Genomic DNA, 25,095 nt, shown 5'->3' with positions numbered 1-25,095 from the left:
ACTGTAACTAGTGTCACTACACACAATTATGCATAGAATTTTAAAAACTGGGCTTTTCCCATTATAGCAATCACATGCAGAGGACCTCTCGGAGACAGAAAATGTCTTGCTCCTTCCATTTCCCATAAAGGAATCCACCTGAAAATGCATGTGCATGTTAATTCACGAGCATCTCTCACCACTCTAAAATTAAAGTGTATATTCTCCATCTTCCAGAACACTGTAATAATCAGTATATATCTTCAGTTCCACATTTCCACTTATGAGCTAACCCTTCTGTTAAACCTGCCTTGTTCATGTTCGAAAACTCACTAATGATTCTTCCACTTAGGTCTCTAAGGTGGCTCTGCACAGTTTAGAAGTAAGATGGGGCAGATGCAGAAATGAAGGGCACCACAAAGGAGGTGAGAGCACCCCCATAGTCTGGGTCACGTCTTCCCGATCCCCCCCACACACAGCCAAAGCAGCAACAGCAACCGAGATAAGACATGCAAAATGCTTCTCATTTTCTCCTCAGCCTGGATTACGACTGATAATGGGGCTTCCCTTGTGGTGCATCCACTGAGAAAGCCCCTGCTGCCTTGTAGTGCCATGATGCAGAGAGAGTTACTGTACCTTTACGCAGAGGCTGGGGCATTGTTAACACAAAGATAATCAGGAGCGACGGGACGTCTCGAAACAGCATGGGTACCTCAGGCCTCTCTTCATCAAAGGAACTGCAAAAAAAAAAAAGCAAAAAAAAAAGCTTAAGTTTAACCTCAAGTCAAATATCTGGGAAACCCTGGAAAGCACATACTGGACAAAGCACAAGTATCCCTTCATCAAATTAAAAAGAAATATGCAAACGGCTTAGCTGTAGCAGTTCTGCATGCGTCTTTCAGACATATACAATAATAAAACCTGTCACTTCTTGTTGATTGACATTTGTGTATAGCTACCTGAATATACAGGACAGCTGGACTCTTTTTCAAACACTTTAAATGATAAAGCAGATGTCAGAATTGTTGGTTTTACAATTAGAAGTGGAGATGAGCTTGATTTGTGCTTACGGAGGTTTCTAAGCTTCGACAATGAAATAGATTTCAAGACCAACCTGTGGCAGAAATAGCATGCAAATTTTAGACCTTCTCTGCCTGTAAACATCCTGCCATATTTTAATAAAGTAATAAGGAACATCTCTGTGTAATGTCTATGTCTGACTTGCAAAAAGCCATCTATATAAGCAGGTAGATAAGGGAAGCAATGTTATTTATTGAATATGTGGAAAGGACTTTAAAAGGTATGAGAACAAAGGTCCTGCTGTGTAAATGTGCTGAATTAATACAAGGCTTGAAAAGGCGTTCCTTGTATCTTTAATGCAACCTTAGTTACATATTCAATTTGTGCGCCATGACATCTCCATTTAAATATCTTTTGTTCTGTTGACAATTTAGCGAGGTCCCCATCTCCGCTCTACCCTTGAAAGGCCTTGAGGGTTTTGCACTAGAGGAACTGCACTTAAAGAATAATACCTTCCATTACCAAACCACTCGCCAGTTAATTCCTTTGTGCACTTGAAGAAAGCCTTAGAAAAGAGAGCTTTCAACCTTCTGTCCCTTCGAACAAATTTTACTGGAATACTCTCGTTTCTATCATAAACAATAAGGTGAGAGAAATGTTTTGCGTCTATGTAGAAACATCTCTCTCTGCCCTATTTAACCAGACTATATCGGGTTTACTGCCTAAGGGTGTCAATGACACTGCTCCTCCCAAAACCCTAACAAAGTATTTTTAAACGGCAAATGGGTCCACTGAGAGTGCTGTATGGCTGCGAGCACTTAACAGTAACAGGTGTAAAAGCTGTCTTACAACACTAACAGGGAAGAAAGGTTGCAAAGACTTGTACTGTATTGTTTAATGTTTGAAAGCACTTAAATTAATTTCTTTTTTTACAGCATGCAAGAAAATTCATATTTTTAAGATGTTCAAATGTAAAGTAGTCCTCAAGGCAGAGAAAGACGTGCGCGAATGAGTGCAAAGCTAGGTGGAGAGCTGAAAGGCGAGGCGCGCTGCTCGTGTGATGGCGTTGTTTCTCAGTACAGTGAATTCGAAAGGGTCGTTTCGCTCTCTGTGGAGTGCCCGGTAATTTGCTAGATGTACCAATTATTGGTATCTATGGAAACCAAGCATGGTCCCTTTTCTGTTTTTAGCACCTCTTTGTGTGGAGGAAAAGCGGCTGGGGGCAGGAGGAAATGGTGGTGTTTAGAGAGAGGACAAAGTGGCACTCTGATTGCATGTTTATGTCGATGGGTGGGGGCAGAGCTGTGCGAGAACCAGTAAAGCCTAGAAGGTATGAGCAACATATGAAAAGATTTATAGATTTCCCATTAGCAGAGGTACTTAAGGCTTTACGCCACTCACTCTGCCTCTTTAATTTGTACAATCTGAGTCAACTTCGTCCAGGGGTTGTAGGCTGAATCGATGCTGTACAGACGCATGTGCATGGCCAACACGTGAAACAGCTGATCTGAAAGAGGCAAAGACAAAACACACCATTATTATGAGGTTCATCTCTGTGTCTATTGTCATGGCAGCGTTTAACGTAGATCAAACGATGAAAGCACTTGACTCGGGCTGACTGTAGGCTAATGCTCGGCTCAGATAAAACCAGGCCAGGCCAGATGGACTCACTCTATTTCGATAGCCTTGAGCAAACTCTTCAGTCGGGCTGCACCTGTTCGATGTGAAACTAATGGAACATGAAGACAGACCTCCTGTGCACACAGTTTTGCATGTTTATACGCATGCTTTAATAGCAGGACACCTCAGAGCCTCAACTGTCTTTGTCTGGACTCCTTTCGAGTGCCAAAATGTATGCCGAGACACAAAAAGCAGGGAAATGTCCGACTATGTAGAATTTAGTTATAATGTTTCAAAGTGGAGTACTGGCACAAATTAATCAGGCTTTCTTAAATCTAACTTCAACCTCAAAATTAAATGATGCTAGTTCCAATAAACCACCAAGTTTTATATAGTCTGACTGTGAGGTACAGACATATATGCAACATATTTCTGTTTAACATTTCTAATGACCAACATGAATCTTGTTGGATTCTGGCTGACAATGAATTATCACGCTGTAATGCAGCAAAGTGCTTCAAATAATCACCACTGCAAATTTGACTTTTGTGCGTGCCACCTATACTTGGAGCAACACTGCCCCCCACAGGTAAAAAACAGGCACAGCATAAAAAAGTCTTTCAGTCCTCAATTGAAAACCATTTGTCTTCACTAGAACCCATTTCCTCTCATCCCTCACCACCACTCACCTCTTACCAGGAATTAACCCGGCAGAGGAAAGAAATGGAGGAGAGATGTCCCTAATGACGATTGTTGTTTCTTATGCTAGATCACAGAAATTAAAATCCCATATACTAATGTAATTAAAACTGCGGTGCTCCATCAGTTAATTGCTGTACTCTTTAAGTCTTCTTGTCTCTCAATCCTAACCCTTTATTCAATCTGATCAACCCTACTCCCCACCTTCATTTTGATTTCCCCCGTTTTCCGTGAATGATAATTAGTACTGACTTTTGGCTTTAAAGCCAGAGTACCCAGAGAGAACCGGGATGCTGAAATGGATAAGCAGTTAAGGAGATGGGCAGACGGATGGACAGTCGGTAAACCCTTAAAACCAAAGCCGGAAACCAAAGCAGCTAAAATCCAGTCAGACATGAGATTTATTAAACCATAACCACGTTTTGAAAAAGATCTTTAAAACCGTCAGCAGAGACTTTCACTGAGGGAATACTGCTGCATACTCACATCTCACTGCACAGTGGTCTTCATGAAAAAAAAAAAAAAAAAAAAAAAAAAATCACATCAGCCACACACAATCAAAGAACACAAATATCACCGCTGACACTCACCATGTACTAGAAGACCAACAACTGAGGTCAGCACGAGTCGCCTTTAATGTCGCTGCACAGTAGGAGCCATGTAGTCCCCAAGATTAATTCAAATGTTTGCAGTTTAATAAACCCAGAACTGATGCCACTTTCAAGCCTGGACTTTGCAGATTTGATTTAGCTCATCTCAGGGGAATTGAAGAGCTCTTGCTTCTGTGGTCAATCGTATCCTCGTCATTTGAAAAGACCAAACCCCTACTGGGAAACAAGCTTAGGAAAAACCCCCATGGGCTCTCACAGTTAGCAGACGTCGGCTGTTTTCCCTTTAAATCCATTTCCCTAAGAAGAATGAGTGCTAATGTACTGCAACTGAGTAAATTTGGCTGTCAGCATGGCTACATGGTTAATGTAGCTCAAAAATGGCAAACCTCTGGTGTGAAATCTCTTTTCAGCCACTCGGGGATGACAGGCCATTTCACTGCAGCCGCCGCAACTTTGACAGAACAATTAAACAAATGGAGAATGGCGTGTAGGCTACACGACAACCTTAACTCTCTCCAGACTCACCATTCACACTTCCTATTGCAATAATCCATCCTTTATTCGTTTTTATTTTACAACTGATTACATCTGAGATTAATTTATCTTCTAAGAACTGATAATTCAATGCAATGTTCTGCTTTTCCTTTGAGATTCAGCTAAGATCACAGTTTTCCTCCTGCCCTAGACAGATGCCCTTGTCAGTTGTGACACAATCAACCAAGTCAGCACTTGACCCATTTGTCAGCTTCATTTACCCCGACTGCTGCAACTGCTCACCTGGGACACCATCTATCCTTTCCTGCCATTTCTAATCGACCCTTTGTTGTTGGGTTGTTTTTTTTTCCCCCCTCAGCAATAGAAGTCAAATCCAAGAATGGGTTTGACTGCAAGTCAGACAATTTATTACATACCAGCTGATGGAGAACAGGATACATCCACCTGTAGTAACACATGTCACTCTAAAACACATTTCAGAATCTGTTATTGCGCCACCAAAGATTTACATTTTATTCTTTTCCTGCACCAACTTTGTCTTACACTGTACACACGACATATGAGACAATTTTCCAAAAACTACATTAAACTCATCAACTGATTTTCGTTAGAGGGGGTTTAAAAGAAAAAAAAAAAAAGCAAAATGTGTAAAAATAACTGCATTCCTAAACAGTTAATACAACACTTTTCTGAAACTCATTAAGTTAAAGGATTTCTAGTCTGCTTCAACAACTGTTTGATATGATATTGTAGTTTGTATCATGGTTTCTGTGTCAGTTTTAGAAATAAAAGTATACGTGATCATTACTGGGGAAAATGAACTGTTAACATAGACATATAGGCTAAATCTGATAATAAAAACGTGATGAAGCATTAAACTACACAAAAAACATTATGTATACTGTTCCTTGGAATACAGCCATTATCGTTTGTTGTATTGGCCTTGGTTCACCCAGGAGTAGTCTGCTTTCAGTGATAGGGGGTTTTTGCTATCCAGTGTGTGTAATAAAAAAAATCCCCTTACCTGAGAACTTTTGGTTAGACTGTGGTTTTAACTTTCATGTCATGCTTTAGAGGAGATTCAACCAGCCTGGGGACCATTTTTGAACATTTTTGGAGCCTCAGATCTAACAGAAATACTTGTTTGTTGTGACCCATGTCATTTTTGCTTCATTCTATCCTTTTAATTGATTTGTTTTTGAACTTTTTTGATGTTGTGGCCCTTTTTTTCTGAGAAAACATTTTGTTATAAACACACGTCTTGCTGTATGTTTGACAGGAGACACAGATTGTTAATATTAAAATAAATGGAGATTATTTTTTTTGAATTGTTCATTTGAATTTCGTTAAATTGTAATTCTTTTAACATTTAAAAGAGGCAGTAGTATCAAGCCACAAGTGTCACACATGGTATGGAATATAGGATCCAATACAATGAGTCGAAAATTAATAAAAATATAAAAATAAGAGCAAGTGAGGGAGAAGCTACTCACTGAGACATGAGCGTTTGGCAGCTGCACTGGCTCCTCCAGAACACAAGTTTCCTCCTCGATGCACAAGTTCCAACTCCAGGTTTGTCCTGAGGTGACAGAGACATGAGCATTAGCAGACAGGAGGTACACATATTAGACAATTCAGCTGGTACACACGTGAAACACACTAGACATGCACAAAAATACATATACATCTCCCTTGCACATATTCAGGTGAAAGTCTAAGATTCAAAATCTCCTTTTAAACAGAGACTGAACCAAGTTGGCAGCAGACATAAAGGTACTATACTGTGTACATATACCAGAGCTAAAGCAGATTTCTTCAGTGTTAAGACTCAATTAAACATTATAAAAAGCACCATTTACAAGTTTTCATCAATACGATAGAAGAGATTTCCAGGCTCGTCTACACAGCTGGCTCTGTTCTTCGAGCAGCAGCATCAACAGCATCATAGCTTACATGGATCATCCATTTAAGAATATTTTACTTTTGACCTAGCAAACTTATTTCATGTAAAATGCATGTTTATTAATAGGTGTTAATACTGCCCAATTGTATAAACTGAGACATTTGCCACTTAAGAAGAAAAAAAAAAAAGCCAACTTCCTTACAGGACAACAGCAGAGAGCACGGATGTCTGTGAGGGAAGGAGTGTGTGTGTATTGGCATAAATGGCTGAGGATCAACATATTCAGCTTTTGGTTACATGGCCTGGCTCTTTTACCAATTTGATTAGGAAGATGAAGGATGCTGCCTAGTCACGCCATTTGCTATTTAATGCGCCTGTTTTGCAGCAGCAATTCCATATCAAATAAGTGACAGCTTTCCAAGACTGATTTTGCACAAGCTAAACCATTAGCATAAAAGCCTTTCCGAATACAGTTCGTGCATAATCCCCAATACGGATTTCTCATGCATATCGACACATTTTTCCTTCTGAATTTTAATTCATGCTATTTCACACAGAGAACTAGAACACTGAAAAAAATAGGTAAAAAGTACATTGATGGTAAAAACAGATAGGCATCGCTAAAATAAGACTGATCTGGGCCCGTTTTCAGCCTATCACTGGCCATTTCTTCCTGTGGGCCAATGAGGAGGGGGGCAAATCCTCGGGTTTCCTGGGAGAAAAAGCAATTTCACTTAGATAATGCAGCCACGGTGAAGCTCCATCTGGCTTTTGCTGATAAGAGCACCCCTGTGACAGAGGAATTTTCCACTCCTCAGGCAATTTGCGCTGTTCATTGAACTTCAGAGAGCCAACAGGCACCCAGACACACTCAAGGGATCATTCCGTTCAGGGCGGAGGGCTGAGGGAACCACAGCATTGGGTGGGCAAAAGGCCTCGGTGGTTATGCTTCAAAAAGGGCAAAGTTTTTGGAATGGGAGTGGGGTGGAGTCAGAGACCCCAAGGTGAACTGGAGGGCAGTCATTTCTCTTACCTGTGACCAGTCTGCTGAGAACATACAAAAACCCAGAGAAAGGACTGTGTAATTTTGACTTTTCAGCCATTCCAGTATATTTTGTGGCTAACGATTGATGCAATTAATACTGCACACTGCTAGTTAATCCCAAGACAAGCAGAAAAGAGATGTGATTTGGCGAGCTTGCCATAACTTGGTGAGAAGAAACACCTGAAAGATGCATTCAGAGTGTGTAATCCTCAATCAGACATAATCAGTAGGAAGGGAGTAAGAGTGAGTATTATTTTACTGCAGACTATCGTGACAAAGCTGCTTATACTGGTTTGGAAAACACTTTTAAGACCAACAATGAGAAGCACAAAGAGAAACAACTCAAGAAACTATGCATTTCGGTCCAGAATTTTTGCTGTACAACTTATAAACTCCAGTACTGAATTTCAGTATCAGTTATTCAGAAGCCTTTCAGGAGTAAAAAACTAGAGAAGACTTTGTTCACACTAAAGAGAGGATTCTACTGTCTGTTTGCATGAAGGATCATTGCTATTCAAGTTGAAGATCTGACATTAACCGACAAAAGAAAGAGCAGAAAGGTATCTAAAGCGCTGCAGCCAACAGTCAGCGGTGTGTTCAAGTGTGTAAAACTGTGTGAGGTTGTGGAGAAAGAGGAGCTCCATGAAGGAATGCAGTGAATCAAAAAGAATCCATAAAGGCTAGAAGGACACCAAATATACCTTTTATTAAAAAAAAAAAAATGTATTCAGGGTGCCAAGTATTCCTCTATACAGGGAAAAACTGCTCAGCGATTGAAGGACTGAGTTCTCACAAAGCTCCTTATCCTCAAGTTCAATCTGCCATAAGGTAAAAGGTCTGTTTGATGTAGACAAAATGGTTCAGAAGAATTCTGTTTATTAATGTCACTCTCATGCAGCATCCTTTAAGACTGGAAAGCAGGTTAAAGAGACTACTAGTTCACAATCAACAGAAGTTAAGCTAATGCTTCTGATCTGAATGAAAGTGGGCTGTATCATTTTCCACAAGAAAGCAACTAGTTTAACAGATTATCATCTTATCCCTTCCACAGCTCCAAGCCCCTATTTCCCCTAATTTCTGAATTTATTAATCACATTTGACCTTTCCCTGTATTTTTGCTCGGAATGTTTCCAAAAATGGAGGTTTTTCCAATGCACAGTCACATAGGAGTTATTAATGTTAAAATCCTGGAAAATAAGTAGTGTTAAATTTTAAATCCCACTATAACTTGGTTCTTACCTTGCCACTGAATACATGAAGAGGAAATCATTGTCAGGGGAGCCAGGGTTCCTGCCATAGTCCATGTACTTCTTCTGGGTGGTGTTCTTGATGTCTTTGATTACTAACTCCATCTCTTTACTCAAATTAGACTCCGTCTGGAGATTAAGACCAAAAACAACAATAAATTAAGTCAAAGTACCGATTAACCTAAGGCAGTGGTTACAAACTCATTTTGCATCATGGGCCACATACAGCCCACTTTGATCTCAAGTGGGCTGGACTAGTGAAACTACATGATAAATGGGACAAATGCATTGCAAAGATTCAAAGAAAATGTCCATTTGCTTGTATTTAATTATTTATTTTTTTGGTAATAACAAATTGGGCAGATATTTCAAGTCTATTTGTGGTAATCTGAAAGCTGAAAATGTCAGGTGCACAGGTCACGTGCAAACAAAAAGTTGAAAAAGACCATAAAACACTGGCATTTTAGAAATTTTTAGAGTTGGCATCAATCTAGCTTAAGCAAAAAAAAAAAAAGAAAAGAAAAGGAGAGAACAGTCTCTATGAAAAAGAACCGCCCTGTTTCAATCTCCATCAACGCTACAAACTAAAGTACTGTTTTCAGTCATTAATATCACTGCCAATGTGGCCACTAGCTAAATGCAGAGTACAGATTTAAAGACATGCTGTCTGGGTTAATCATCAAACTTACTGGGAACAGGCCAGGTTTCTCCTGAAGTTCTTCCACCTCTTTTACGAGCACAGACGTCTTCTTGTTTGTGGGTGTGTGCCAGGTACCGGCTTCAGTGCCCCTCCCAGGGCGACAGGGGAGGACACTATTGGCAAACTGTCGACACAGCGGGCATGTAAACTCGCCCTTGTCAACAGAGAAACCCTGGAGGACCTGGTCATTCTGGGAGTGGAGAAAAAAAACAAAACAAAAAAATCATCAAATGTGACCTACAGTATAGAATCTAAACTCAATAGTTAAGAGCATTTTCAGCTGAAAGGTCTAAACATATAAGGCTCTAGCTCCAAACATCATCATATAATTTTAATTTCCAATTAAACATTAAAAAAAAAAAAATCTGACAAATAGGAAACAGAGACTCTTGATATTTAAACATGAGTAATGGTCTGAATGATTAACCAACTGACATAGTTGACCAATAAAGCAATAAAGCAAACAATTATTCCATGAGGTCAGGCTTATCCTCACCCTCAGAGACTCCATGTAAGACTTATGGCAATCTATATGCAAAGTGTGTCCACAGGTCTGGACATAGACGCCACCATCCCAACCTATTGACACTGACTGCAGACAGGAACTCTGCAGAAATCATAAGAGAAAAAAAACATCCATTAGAGTATGCAAATACATCTTCAGGCTCCTGTCTTTCAGGAAAATGTATTTTATTGTATGGTGCTGAGAAGTTTAACAAACTAAATAAAACAAATGTTTTATTCGTGTTACTTATGACGCAAATGGTCATCTTTGCATTTATTATATTCAATACTCAGAGTGATCACTGTTTAGAGAATAACACACATAATGTCACAGAGGCCTATAAATAACATTTTAGACAAATTTAAGCTTACAGCTTCAACACCTAAGAACAGGTGTAGATTCTCTCTTTAGTGACATACATTTAAAATAGATCTCAGTAAGAGGCTATTTTAAGATTCAAGATAAATCCATATCGACAATAGTGATCTGTGACTTTTTTAATCTTTTGTGTATAGGCATCAGTATTTTCTGTGAATCACGTACATCTTTGAAGAACTGTTGCATGAGTGTGAGCCTGACATCATTAGCCGCGCCGCACGTGTCTGCTGGGTAAACGTGTTCCTCGTCGCTCGTCGGCAGATTTTTAGGCTCCGTGCTTTTGCAGCGGTGCCCGAGCACTGCAACACAGAAACAACCGTCAGCCCCAATGATTTTAAGTTAATATGATGAACATTTCATGAATAAGACATGGCATGTGGGATGAGATGTTCCAGTGAGAAAAGTTGCACTCTGTGGCAGTGGGCAGACATTATCCAGGCTGCTAACTAGGATTATTCACAATAATTTGTCAATTATTTTTCAAACCAATAAATTATTATTTAGACTTTTACACTTAAGACTTAGATTTCTAAAAATATATTAAAATTAAGCAGAAATACAGATTTTTTTTTTCAACTTAAAGTTTGATGGTGTCCAGTCACTGAAGACAGTAATGATATAGGTGATCCACTGATGGTCACTGACAGCAAATTTTGTTTTAAGGTCAGAAGCTTCATGTTGGAAGATGAAATTGCTGGCAAATGAATTACCTGAAGAGGCTTGGAGGAGAACTACTAGGCCAGTGGGTCGGTCCTCAGTGGAAGGTCCACTCTGGCCACAGATGACGCAGTCATAAAGGATCTCGGACTCCATCACTTCAGATGCTCCTAAGTCCATGGCTGCTTCAGTGTCAGGGGATTCTGCCACAATAAAGACAAAAAGACAAACATTTCATGCAAAATTTTATGTAACAGTGTTGAAAAAAGTATATTGATTAAAAAATATATATAAATACACAAATTGAAACGAACAATGACTAAAAGCTATAAAATGAAATTCTGGGAACATTCAGAATATAAAAAAACACTTGGAGGTAAGGTATTCCTGAAAGGTTTCTCTTTGCATAGACCAGAAATCAAATCAACAGTTTAATAGTTTAATAAAGCGAGGTCACCGCAAGCCACTCAGGTAGAAAGAAAACTCTATTAAGCAACACTACTCTTCCAGTAGAGTAAAACATTTCATTTCACTTCCTACTACTGGAATGTAAAACAACAAGAGCTCAGAAAGGAAACAGGGTGATAAAATTTGTACACTGGGCTCCAAAAAAAATATCAAACCACATTTAAAAATACTGGTAACCATTGATGCTACCCCTCAGCCTCCTAGTAGATATACCTATTGTACTGATTTCAAAATCCTATGTCATCTTGTTCTCAACCATATTCACAAGATTTTCAGAAAACTTACTCTGACCTTGAGGCCTGCTCACTGAGATTTGAACTATGTTGCCTCCTTCTCGAGCTATCACATACACAAACTTAGGTGTCCACGCCGTCCACTTGTCCATCGGAGCGACGACAATACTCCATCAGCCTTTTATGGCTGAAGTGTAAAAACTTTATTCCTATCCAAATAAACTATCACAGTAAAAAAAATATAAACGAAAAAAAGTATGCTGGTTTTAAATAATTTAAAAAAAGAAGACATGTTTGACCATGTCAGTGCCTTTGTCAAGGGTCAGTTGGTTGTATCCCTTCCACAGATCCAAAGCGTGATCTATCAGGGCAAACTTCACAAGATAAAGTAGTACCACTATCTAGTAGTGTCTCTAAACCTCATTTTGTAAGGGAAAACAAGGCCAAATGCTTTGAGTGGCCTGGACAATTTGACTACACCCTCCAGAGGAGAAGTACCTCTTGATTTTTTAAGAGGCCTGACATACCTTCTGGTTTTCATCTCTGTGGAAAAGGGTTCACACTACAGCAGGATAATGAACTCAAACACATAAAGGCTTCACAAAAACTACTTGAAAACCAAAGAAGACCGAGAAGTGCTGCTGACTATCACAGACTATCCTTCACAATCTCCCACCTCAGTCTCATTGAACATTTATTTGACACTCAAAGACAAAAAGGTCTGACATACAAAGAAGCTTTCTGGAGTATTATCAGATGACACTGGGATGGCATGCTAGTTTGTGAGTGCTGGAAGGAAAGCAAAAAGTGAAACGCATGATCTCACTCTCATTCTGATGTTACTTGTAATGGAAACATCTGTACTGATTTCAATAAAAGCATGTCCCCCAGTGCCCTTCCTGCATACACAGTGGGGTTTTAAAAATACTGGGAACTAAAATGGGATTTGTTTTCTACTACTCCTCACATGTCAGTCTGGCACAGTGCTAGAAATTACTTACTGATGTGAAATTCATTTTAAATGTTAAAAACTGTGTTCAATTTGAGCAATAAACATCGCGGAAATGTCGAGCTGTGTTACAAATTGATTTATTGCTTTTTGGGAAAACATGGAGAGGTCACCGTGTTCCTGAGGAAATGAAAGTTGTTTGCATTAGATGTCAGTGCTACAGTTGTACCCTCAGGCCATCTGAGTACATAGAGCCATAAACGTACGTGCATGTGTACACACAGACACACACAAAAAGCAAGACAGCTAGCACACCAGCAACAGCATGAATTTGTGGCACCCTCCTAAAAATATTGCATGTTAAGGTTGGCGCCTAGTTCTTAGAAAAGGTTAGACTCAAACTATAAAAAAGACCCCAAATCAAAAACCATGACAGCTAAACCACTGCAACATCCATCCATCCATCCATTTCCTGTCCTTATCCAATTTAGGGTTGCGGAAGGGGGGGCAGGAGTCTACCCCAGCTGGCATAGGGCGAGAGGCAGGGTACACCTCGGATAGGTCGCCAGTCTATCACCGGGCCAACTCATAAGCAACCATCAGATTCAAAACTATGGCCAACTCATATCCTCCAATTAACTTCATGCCAGGTATGTCTTTGAACTGGGAGAGGAAGCAGGACAACATGGAGAGAACCAGACACTTAAAACCCCATGACCATCTTGCTGTGAGGCAATGGTGCTAACCGCCCCATCACTGTGCTGCCGTCCTACTGCAACATATTACTAAAAAAGATCCTAGTTAACAAACTATCTTAATAACATCTACGTAGAATTGCATCCATTTGGCTTAATTAAAGATGCCATCTTTGATACTTCTGCTTCCAGCAATAGAGAAGAGGAAACAGGAATTTGATGTGTGGTGAATTAAAACGTAACATTTAAAATTTCAGCTGCAAGATCTTTTTCCCAAAAAAACAGCAGTAAGTTGACTCTGAATGATCCAGAGTATTTCTGGTACAGATACAGCATTTCACAGACGGATCTGTTTAACAGAGTAAGGCGGAGACTGAATAAACAATAATCATAATAATAATAATTTTTCTTTGTGCCGATATTGTCACCAACATAATGGAAATACTCATGTTATGTTGTGAAAATCCAGCACTGAGACTGCAGCTGGTGTTCTGGCTCTGCAGCGAGTGCTTAGAAAGACATCAGAACAGTCCTTCTGAACACACCGGCCATTATTCATTTGCTAACCATGCTGTGTCAGAGGGGGGCCCTGGGAGTCCAGTCTACCATTAGTGCTTTGATCTTATGTGCCCTCACAGCCAGCAGCCACCCACACTCCCACAGGATCACCCTACTCGCAATTTCTCCTGAAAGGCCTGCAGAGACCGTACGCATGGGCTCAGCCCACTGTCACCTTGCCCCAGTGAAAAACATACAGCAATGATGAGTTTATTTTAGCTAACAGCGCTTCAAGGGCTACACTGGCAAAATGTCCTTGAAACAGAAAGTGGTAATATGTGTTTTATGATTTTTAAAAGGTCTTTCCCTCCTGCAGTACTGCACAAAAATATAAGACATTAAGGGTAAAATAAGGACGTTTAAAAAAAAAAAAAAAGCAATGAATCGTTTTCTTATTTACTAATAACTTCTGACAAAGTACAGCAGCAAATACTAATCAATACTTCACATTTTTCACAGTTTAAGAACTTGGAGATGAAGGTTGATCCAAGCGCCGTGGAAAACTTGCTACAGCTTATCTATGGATTTATTCTGTCTTTACTGCTTTTAATTCTAGATTGACTAACTTAGATCCTTAATATCTAATTCATCAATTCTATTGATTATTAATTTAGAACCAATTAATAGTACAGTATTATTTACACTGTAGTTTGTGGTGTGTTTTTAGGTGACTAAGTAATTGTGCTATTTTGCGATGCAGAAACACATCACCCTTTGCATATAATTGTATATCTGCCATTTAACTTGGTGTTACTTGTCCAGAATAACTCATAAAACTTCAAGCTGCAGGGAACAGCTGTGATTGGGTTATGCCACCATGTGGTGAGAAATATATGACTGTGATACTGTGATATGATATTGCACATGTTTGCATTGTTTTTTTGCAGTTTTCATTTCATAACTGTCAAACGCCTGCGAGCAATGATCATGAAGCTGGCGCTACTGCTGCTGCTTTTCTGCAAACAGACTTTAGCTACATATCATATTTAAGATTTTTAAGCTCAGAAACTCTGAAATATACATAACAAGCTGGCAAAAAAGAAGATCAGTCAGCCTTTTCTTACCGACATCCATGGCTGTTTCCATGAAACTCTTCTGCCTGGAGGCAAATTCAGCAAGCAGTTTCTGCTGTCTCTCTCTAGCCCTTTGACGCCTGAAAGAAAGAAAAACAGACATGTTTTGGTAGATATGAAGTAGTTTGTTTGATAGGTCACTGAGATCATAACCAAATAAATGCCATGTGTCTATATTTCCATATAATCTAATCAACTACTGAAAGAATTTGCTTTAATTCCCCCGATCAGATTGTTTTGAGGGAGATACGATCAGTCCTGTGATAAATGATTGTCCCTCATTTACAGAAACAGCAATTTCTGATGGAAAGTGTTGCATAATATGGTGATTTTTTTCTTCCTTTTAAGAGGATTTATTATTAGCGTTCCCCTTCGAATAAGTGATCCCTCAGTATTCTGGGGAAAAGCATGCCTATTGTGCAGAGCTTGCTTGATCACCCATAGCATGTGCATGTAACAGGGGCTATTTTCACACACACAGGATGTTTCTGATTTCAACAAGGCTGCGTTTTAAAATTTGGAAAAGCTGATTATTAAGCTAATCTGGTGGGTTTAGTTCTCACCAGTGCATACAAAGGCGAGAGCTGACTGTAAATTAAGTCCCTAATAAGAGGACATAAACAAATGCTGACAGGAGTGTCACAGCTCAATAGTTTCACTGATGGCTTAAGGGGTACCGACAACCAGACTGAAGAATGGCCTTCTTAGTTCTCACTGCCACCGCCTATATTGCTGTGTGACGGACACTGATCTAGTTCATGGGAACAGAAGAGGCTGTAACTTTAATTTTAGCTGTGGGGTGAAGCCAACCAACCCCAGAAGCAGACTGTTATCAAATCGCTATAAGCCGTTCCATCATCATTAAAGTAGGGGAAGGAGAGGACTAGTGGGTGAATGTGTGGTGAAAAGGCAAATCCTGCACATTTTAACTTTTCACACAGTCAATGGAGTGCATTTCCATTCAAGTACAAGATGTACAAAGCCAGCAGCAATAGAGCCACTATTTATGTGGATTTATATCGAATAAGAACATATGAAATCATTACATTAAAGCACACATTAAAGTGTATCTGCATCTTGCACATCTGGACCTCTAGTCAAGATAATTTGATTAAATAGTAAAGATCTCTTTATTTACACTCACATGTCTTATAAATGATAACAATACCATGACTTCAAAAGGTTCGATAAAGATCAATTATTGAATGCAATATCATAAAAACATAACAAAATACTACTCAACAGAAATTAAGAATAAAGTTAATGATGTAGCACGGAGGTGTGTAAATGAAAATCTGAAGTTATAATTACCTTTCTTCTTTGTCCATGGCTTTCTTGTCAGTGGGACTGTTCTTCTTTGGTGGTACTGGTGGACACACCTTTCCACAAATGTCCTGGATGCTACGCTTGATTTGGCAGCTGCGCGCGGCTGCCTTGGTGAGGATACGTTCAATGGCTGTTATGCCGTCTCCGTGAGCGAGGCGGTTCGACTCGATGTCCTCTAGCCAAGATGCCGAAAGAGAGTTCTGCTTAGACGACATCTTTTGGTGGAGCTTGATGAGGAGGGACAGCATGCTTTCACGGATCTCCAGGATCTCTGTGACCAGCTGCGGGGGCGTGCCTGGCGGAACCCAGCGTGTCGAGGAGCTCTTGGGCCTGACAGCCTGCGTGGCTTCGGTGGTGCTGCGGTTGATTATCTCTTGGAATTTCCTCCTACGTTCTGCCACGAGACTGAACACCTGAGCTTCGCGAAGGTTCTAAGAAAGCATTGAAGACAAACATTTCTTTACAAAAAGATGAAATATTTGGCCAATATAGTGAGACACCATTAGATCAAGAACCATAATCCATTATTTATCAATAAAAGTACAGGAATCTAGAAGAACACACATGAATAAATATTACATATCACACGTGAAGCTCACAATAAAGAGAAACATGACACAGCTCTTCAAATTTCACAATTTTTTATGGAGCACCTAGACCATTTCCAATTATTAATATAACTAATAGTCTGGTCGACTTTGATGGATTGTAGGTCGGTGTCATTACCATATTCAGACGGGAACGTGCACGTAAAAGTCAAATAAAATGTTCATTATTTCAGCTGACATTTTATGAACACTGCAGCTGATAGGAGTCTGGTTGTCCCAGCGCTAACGAAAATTCAAATACAAGCCATCTGAAGGATTGCCCTGACCTGACCTGACATAAAAAAAAAGCACCTGAGCTGCACTGTTAAATAAACATACATCATACAGCCCAGTCAAGGGAACATCAATCATTCTGACATGCGGTTAAAAAGCGTTTACCCCAAACCTGCATTACACACGTAATTAGTTTCAGCAGTCAAGAGGGAGGGGAACTGCTGAAGCACAGCATTACACACACATACACGCACCATAACACAACAAGACAGACCTCCTTTGAAATGCATCAAAGAAACACATACAAGAGAAGTCTTTCAAAGTAGAGATAAAACAAAGGCTAATGCAGCTGATTGTTTCATTCGAGCATTAGTCTTTTCATAGAAATGAGTACAAACAGCTACCTCTCTCCAATTTCCTGAAAGACGCCTGGAGTTCTGTGGAACGAGTAAAGTAATCATGATATGAAAGTGGTGCATGAAGCAACCAGTAATGCAAGATGATAAATAAACCACATGTTTGACAGGACAGAGCTAAAAGAAGAGTTACACCCTCACTTCCAGACTAATAGATCACTAAGGCCTACAATCAGTCAAAATCTGCTGTGATTCCCATTTAAGAAGACAAAGTTTTTAGAGAATAAATCTATATAGTGGCAACAAGCCAAAACTATCCAGACCATCCAAAACCCCATCAACAAGAGAGAGACCTTCTTTAAGTGACTCTCAGCTACTTTTTTGATTTTATCTTGACAACAAACTCTTTATTCAGAGCATTTAGTTCCATGTAGGATCACCCCTAGTGGTGCGGTAAGATATATTCTGAATACAGCATCTGATGGGTAATTTTATTTATTTGTTAAACACATTTTAAAAGCAGTAATGTTTTTAGAAAAAAATCCTGCTTTCTCATTCCTTTTCCATAGTTATGATGCAAGCTGGCAGTTAGCTTAGCACAGAGGATGGAAATAGGAATGTAACTCAAATTAATTTAAAGTTAATGCAAACAAGCACGGCCTGTCACCGAGTTTCCTTTTACCTGGCCATAAGAAGAAGCTTCGGTGCTGGTGCTGGGAGGTGCCTCTCTCTTTACCTCTGGAGCGGTCTCAGGAACCCGCACCCTGACAAAGTTGATGACATGGTGCAGATTGGAGAGGAGATTGGTGCCTGGGAACCAGCTGTCGTGACAGTGCTCCTCAATGCAAGGCTCCTAAACAAAAAAAAAGGAAGAAGACGACGACGACAATGACTCAGTGAGAAACTGGTTGGCACTAGGGGCCTAGACAGTGAGGAAAGTGGTTACAAGTTAAACCAAGCAAATTATCTTACCTCATCCTCCTTGTTGTCTTGAATCTGGTTGTCCAAACCCAGTTCAATCAGGTACAGCACCATGCACAGCACGTGTTCAGACATGTTCTGATGATCCATCCAGATCTAGAACATGATCAAACCATTAGCTTACCCCAGAGAACAAATAATACAAGGTTTAGCTGTCAATGTGTTTGCTTTTTTTAAGTTATTGTGCTTATATAGATCAGCCTCTCATTACTGATACCAAGCCTTCAACTGACCATCTGTCAATGAATTTGTATTCTTAAATACATCTTGCCTGATCGATACTATGAAGATGATTATTTGGTGATGCGCCAATTTTCAGCACCAGTTGCAAACCAAGTCATACTACAAACTGCAAAGAGAGACGATGGATATGGCTGTTTTATATGGCACTGGTAGTGGGTGAAAGACTCACCTTGTAAAGTAGAGTGAATATCACAATGTGCAGCGTCTTGCAGTGCAACAGCCTTATTAGACCTTTGTAACATGGGTGCAGAGGAGTCCTCTCCTTGTATGGTGGCCAGGGGTTGCCAGTGTGAATGCCAAACTGTTTCAAACTAGTGGACATCATCATCAAAAAGGAGGCGAGAAAACAAATCAAAAAAGCAAAATCAATTTTTATACTCATTACATACAAGTAATAATGAGAGAAGTCAGAGTTAGGTTGAGAGAAATAAGAGTTTGGGGAAGTGACACCGAATGCTGTTCAGAATAAATCACAAAAGATTTCAGTCTACACAACAGAAGAGCCGAGGGGCAGCACTCTATTAGTGATGATGGGATTATTATCACACGAGCCAGGGCGAGCCTGACATGTCATCCATCATATTCAAACAGTGTGAATGAGCAACATGAGGCTGGTATCAGACTCTGAAGGTGGCACAGGCAGCTTCAATATGTCTGAGAGAGAAATATGCTCTAGTTTCATCTGTACTGGACACAAAAACTGAAGAGAAAACTGAAAGCATGTACGTGAAAGAGGCGGATGAGTGATCCATCCATGAATTACAAAGGCTCTAACCAATTGCCATTTCAAACACAGAAACAGAGCGAGCCACTTTTAGTTTAATGAGTATTTTCAGAAGCCAGAAAGAAAATTAACCCCCAAAGTATCTCCTTCACCTCCGCTGACATGTTTATCCTTGGAGACGTCTTCAGGACAATCAAAAAAAGAAAGACTTTCACAACTGCATTACAATTTAGCCTGAAATATTGAGCTCTCTCGACACCAATCTAATTGGAATCACTTCAACACCTAGCAGAGCTGACCTTTGTAATCATGTCCCTTCACCAGCAGAAAGAGTGACGACCTGATTTTTGTCATGACTGAACATGAAAACAGCAACAAAACTACTGCGGAGCAAAGGAAACATTTATACAGAGTTTAGAAGGTGACAGAAAACAGAAATGTGTGGGGAAAATCAAACTTACAATGCTGCATATCTGTCCATTGCGGACTGGACATCACGGCGATAGACTGTTCTGAGAACGACCATGATGGGGTCAAACTCTTTCTCCCACACTTCAGCTAGTGAAAAAAAAGGAAGAGAAATGCTTTGCAATCTCAGGTACAAAGTGACACTGTTTCATGGTTTCCCTGTTTTTCACCTTTCACCATCATAAGTGGTGTAAGTCTGCCCCCAAGTGGTGCCCTGAGGACATAGATCTAGTGCAAAAGATTGAGCCCCATTCTTAACTATAACAGGGAGCGGTCTAAAAAGCAATAGAATAGATTTAACATATGTTCGTTTTTAAGTGACAACATTTATTCTTTCCGTGAACTGGATAAGACAATTAGTTATTTCACAAGAATGCACCACCCATAATGTGTGTATATTACCTCATATGCTTCTTGCTGGAGAACAAAGTAAACTCCCTAGAAATCAGATATCAGCTTTGTGATTAAAGTGACTGCTGTTGGTTTGAAAAACTATTTGCTGTAAGTTCTAGGCCATAAAACAAAAATAAGACAATATTTAAAAATATGATAAAAATATATATTTTATCATAATTTCTACTCAAAGCTCAGTGACCAGCTCATTAGATCTAGTCTTAAAAAGCTCTTAAATATTACAGTCTTTTTGGGTACTGATTTAGCTCACTGGGTTGAGCAGGCAACCCATAAGCTGCAAGTCTAAAGCATAGACCCAGGTTTGACTCTGTCCTGACGCCTGTGTCTCTTCCCCCTGGTCTTTCTCCCAGCTTTCCTGTGTTATCTTGGCGATCCTATCAAATAACAGCTAAAAAAGCCTCCAAAAATATATTAAAATATTACACGCATTCTTAAAGCTAATGTTACTGTTGGCCAGTTGAGGGCAGCAGACATATCTTGATGCTGCTCAGATGATGATGCTATCACCAAGCAGAAAGCCCTCAGCGAGGACATGAACCCAGAATTGTTAAAACCCACAAACAAGCCATGAACTAAACACCAGTTATTTGCAATGCTGTTTATTTCCGTCCCACTGTGACTACAACTGTTGATGAAAATTTTGTTTAGCTGCTGGTGGAAAAACGTCAAATAGATTCTTAGGTTTCATATTTTAACTAAACTACTTCTATAACAGTATCAACGACTGCGTGTAACGTCTGCCTTTACCATACCAGACACTTCTGTAAAATCTGTAACAACACTTTTATAAACATCTGTTACTTTTTTTTAAGATCTGTTAGGAAATCCTGCCTTCTCCTTCACGAGAATATCCTACCTTTGGGTGTGTACATGCCCTGCTGCATGGATCCTCCAGGCTCAAACACAGGTGCTTTGAAGTCGGCTACAGCAGAGAGCATATCCTCAAAACTACAGCTACCGGGTACAATGCCACTCTTTGGGTTGGGATTTTCAGGAATCTACGAAAAATCTCTTAAGGAAAAATAAAACATATATAAATACATATATACTGTGGATAACTGAATACAGTTTCTCTTCAGAAAGTATTTGTTAATGACTGAAGGATACAAGGTCTAAGAGTGCGCTGTGCGTACGATCGTTCATGCACAACTGAGAGACCATTTCAGCCCGAAGGATCTCATCATCGGTCATCCCTGTCGGTGAAAATGAGAAGAAGAGTGTGAAGGCAAACTGACAGTGAGGGGATCTGACTTTCACCAGTACAGAAACTTGACAAAATAGGAGAAATGGCTGACAATATGTAATCTTAAAAATTTTAGTGCTGGCTGTCTTGGCAATAACCAAGCCAGAGGTGGTTACAAGCCACAGAGTTACAGAGTGGGGAAACAAAAGAAACTTTTTGTTTTAATAAAGGAATCAGGCAGTGCCGTTTGCTGCCCACATCATGAGTCAGCAAACCACAGCGAGTCGGTTACCTCGCTATGGTAACTGACCGGCTGAAACCCAGAGCCACTGACCACTGTCACGATTTGTAGATGCTTTTCTGATTGAGTGCAGCAGTAAATCGTAATCTCACTGACAAACATGTTACATTTCATGCCACTGGAGAAGATATGCTCACAATTTGTGTTTCAGGAGCTAAATACTTTTTTAACCTAAAGCCACTATACTGGTATTTTTTTTTTCCTGGGAGCTTACAAAGTTTATAAAAGTACAAGTGTATCACTGAAGCACAGGCTCAATCACCAGTTGGTTACATCTTTCTGAGACCGTAATGAAACAGACATTTAATTTTATGTCTTAAATAAATGAATAATTAGGAACAACTTACAGGTCTATTCTTTCAATAAATTCAAAATGATCTATGAAAAACTTCAAGATTGCCACTTTAAACACCAGTAAGAGCTCAGTTTTGAGGTTTGGCAAGATAATTATGAACTGAGGAGTTTTTTTTAAAAACAGACTGTGACCACTATCTCTTTAACATAATGCAGTTTTGTAATGCAGTGTTCTGTAATATGGATGAATAAGTCAGCAGAACATCTGAAAGCACTATCTCCCTAGGGAGAAATTGTATCACAGTTATATTTCAATATATGCAAAGAGAGGAGTGTCAATGTAGACACCTTTTGCGTCAGAGTATAATTTACAAAGTCCTTGGTTATCTCCATGAACAAATACTAGAAATAGTTCAAATGACATTTTCAGCCAAGTAAAGGACTTCATTGGAGAGTTTTACGTGAAAAAGTCACTTCTTATTGTAATACAGCAAAGAAAAACACTCCTGGGATGAGTGCCAAATACAGGAAAACTGTACCAGCAAAGAGAAACAATGGTTACATGAACTCGTGCCAACAGCGACACGACCTACCAGCTATCAACACCTCGCAGAGCCTCAGCAAATTATTTATTAGCTCTAGGGTAACTCTATATACCGTAAGGTAGTTTGTTATTCTGATAAAGATGCTGCACAGCCCTCTGCTGTACCACTCACCCAAATGAATGCGAAGGCTTGTTAGTATGACCAGAAAGGTAAGCGCTCCTTCTAGCATTGGTCTCTCTTGCTCAGAGTCCAACACGGCATTCTGATGCTGAGACGCCATGGTCAACAGGTCGACTACTTTAAACCTGCATCAGAGGACAGTTTATAAACCAGATGTTACCCATCTGCAAATGTTAAATGTTTTATGTAGCATAATATTATCAGAAATATAGCTTACCTCTCAAAAACACTTGAGATAAAGTAGTCAGGGTCTAGTCTTGATGCACAAACCTTCAATAATAAAAGAGAGAAAGCAGACTTAAAAACTAAATTGAAATTACAAAAGAAATGCATATACACACACACACACACACACACACACACACGAGTGACACTCATAGCAAGTATTGTCTGTGAAGCAGGAGTCCTCACCTGCAGCAGATAGATGTCAGGATCAATCATGGAGTTGCAGAAGTGTGACTGCACGTAAGTCATAGCCTGTCCCTTAATCTGCAGTCCATTCCTCACCCACATGTTGCTGTGGATTTCTGACAGGCACGCCTACAGTCACATAGAACAAAGTGTTAATTGAGTGAGGAGTCTCTGCAGACCAGTGTTAGACGTGGTAGGCTGGAATCACTTAACCTTCTCCTAACCTGAAGCCACGTAGTCTGCAAATACTTTTACTTGTTACAATAAGTGCATGGACACAGATGTGCATTAGACATGCAGGTAAAACCAAATCTATTGTCTTCCACTGTTATACCTGGATCTGGAGTGGATGCACCATGATCTTCATCAACATCTCTTGGTCAGGAAGGAGGCTGTCCAGATCCAGTCCTTGGCATTTTACAGCCTGGGGATTTTGAACCAAACAATCAACTTTAAAAACACATAAACACAGACACCAAAGAGAATAGACTGTGCACTAAAAGATGAGGTGGCATACCTTACTGAGGAACATGGCGTAGTAGCGGTGGAGTGGCAGGTGAAATGTCACTTGATTCGGAGCAGGCTATGACAGATACACAGACATTTATGTGAAACAGCGGAGGGAAAAGATTACTTGTAAATACGGCAGTTTGCCATTAATATACCTCGTCAATGAAGCCAATGGCATCAAACCAGATCTGCAAGGTCTCCAGACAGTATCGAACCACAGTTTTAGTGTATTCTTGTGTTTCCTGGTAACACATAAAATCAGATGTTAAAAATTTGATATAGTATTATGTAGTAAGTGATTGCAGCTTGGGGTGCTTATAACGCATGTTCCATTAATCCTGTGAGTGAGACTTACTTTGACTTTGCAGTGTGTTAAGAGACCCCACATTGGTTGTGCACAGGCCTCAAGCTCTGCTGCGAATGCTGCATAGTACGTCTGAGACTCAAATTCCACATGTTCATTCAACTCCCGCTTATTCAGATTCATACCTATGACAGCAGCAGAATGGTTATAACCTGTTATGCACAACTTCTCAATGCACATAAAAAGTTTAAAATACAAGTCTGCGTTTTTAAAATTCAACATTTCCCCTCATATTTATATGTAACATAATAAAATGTCAACAAGTATGTGAATTACAAAACTCTCTATTGAATGTGTCAGTTTGTGGCTCGCATGGATACAGGGTAATAGTGACACTGTCCTCATAGCGTCAGCAAGAGGATACTCAGGCCCACTATACAAGGGTGAGCGTTATTTTTAGGATTGTGGTAGAGTGCAGTAAAAAGCCAGCAGCACCAACCACAATTCAAATCCAGTGATAAAGAATCTATCGCACCACAACTCTGCTTTTTGCTTGAACTGTTTAAAAGGAGGGCAACAAATCTCCTTCTGAATAAGCCCAGAAGTTTAAATAAATCTGCAGGAACACGCTTTTAAATCAAGCGTTGTGTTTGACTTGACTGTGACTGAATAACAAAAACTAGATCTATTACACTGATATCCATGTGGTTTGATATCTCTGAACCCACCATACCAACAATAGATGGGATACAAGCATTGTCTGAAATTAACTTTCTGAGTCACAGATGAAAATACTCACTAGCCTCACACTGACTATAATAACAAAATCACTTTTGTGGTGTATGTACATTTGTTTGAGTACATTTCATTGGGATAACATAGCATTAATTTAACAAAGGAGGCTAGGGGAAAATTTGAAGCTTTTTTCTTTAAATCAAGAATTAATTAATACAAGCCTCAATCTAATCCAGTGATCTTAAAGTGTAAGTAAGTGTAAGAAAGTAATAGGACTTACCTTGGAAAAACGACACAAAGCTCATCCACAGCATCAACAATGAGTGGTCTTCCAGGAACTTTTTCGCTACACTTTGGTGTGAGAGGATGTTAATGAAATCACTAACTAGGGGCCAGTAGGTGTTGTTCTTCAATAGTGCTTCACTGCAGTTCACCACAACATGCCGATTGTTCTCTTCATCTAA

General features: G+C 39.7%; 1 protein-coding gene across 2 annotated transcripts in view; it reads right to left on the bottom strand.

Moving 5' to 3' along the window:
* The window catches only part of ubr3 (ubiquitin protein ligase E3 component n-recognin 3), a 35,619-nt gene that overhangs the window by 4,492 nt on the left and 6,032 nt on the right, over nt 1–25,095 (bottom strand). The window contains exons 9-33 of one of the 2 annotated variants that reach the window (XM_005723458.1): nt 24,912–25,091; nt 23,948–24,081; nt 23,748–23,834; nt 23,600–23,665; nt 23,417–23,506; nt 23,083–23,211; nt 22,889–22,941; nt 22,663–22,796; nt 21,276–21,361; nt 21,025–21,166; nt 19,748–19,844; nt 18,732–18,873; nt 18,311–18,415; nt 18,021–18,191; nt 17,387–17,419; nt 16,147–16,592; nt 14,827–14,915; nt 10,913–11,062; nt 10,368–10,501; nt 9,816–9,926; nt 9,309–9,509; nt 8,612–8,748; nt 5,918–6,003; nt 2,401–2,506; nt 616–716 (exon numbers count right to left, since the gene is read on the bottom strand). In XM_005723458.1, the coding sequence (XP_005723515.1) occupies nt 616–716; nt 2,401–2,506; nt 5,918–6,003; nt 8,612–8,748; nt 9,309–9,509; nt 9,816–9,926; nt 10,368–10,501; nt 10,913–11,062; nt 14,827–14,915; nt 16,147–16,592; nt 17,387–17,419; nt 18,021–18,191; nt 18,311–18,415; nt 18,732–18,873; nt 19,748–19,844; nt 21,025–21,166; nt 21,276–21,361; nt 22,663–22,796; nt 22,889–22,941; nt 23,083–23,211; nt 23,417–23,506; nt 23,600–23,665; nt 23,748–23,834; nt 23,948–24,081; nt 24,912–25,091 (3,210 nt within the window). The remainder of the gene's footprint in view (nt 1–615; nt 717–2,400; nt 2,507–5,917; nt 6,004–8,611; nt 8,749–9,308; nt 9,510–9,815; nt 9,927–10,367; nt 10,502–10,912; nt 11,063–14,826; nt 14,916–16,146; nt 16,593–17,386; nt 17,420–18,020; nt 18,192–18,310; nt 18,416–18,731; nt 18,874–19,747; nt 19,845–21,024; nt 21,167–21,275; nt 21,362–22,662; nt 22,797–22,888; nt 22,942–23,082; nt 23,212–23,416; nt 23,507–23,599; nt 23,666–23,747; nt 23,835–23,947; nt 24,082–24,911; nt 25,092–25,095) is intronic. The other variant, XM_013908363.1, reaches the window with a different exon arrangement.

Source organism: Pundamilia nyererei, unplaced genomic scaffold (genome assembly GCF_000239375.1).
Source record: "Pundamilia nyererei isolate P.nyererei 1_Seehausen unplaced genomic scaffold, PunNye1.0 scaffold00009, whole genome shotgun sequence".
In the NCBI taxonomy this organism is placed as follows: domain Eukaryota; kingdom Metazoa; phylum Chordata; class Actinopteri; order Cichliformes; family Cichlidae; genus Pundamilia; species Pundamilia nyererei.
The sequence above is the reverse complement of the archived record's forward strand: the minus strand, read 5'-3'. Positions and strand labels throughout refer to the sequence as shown.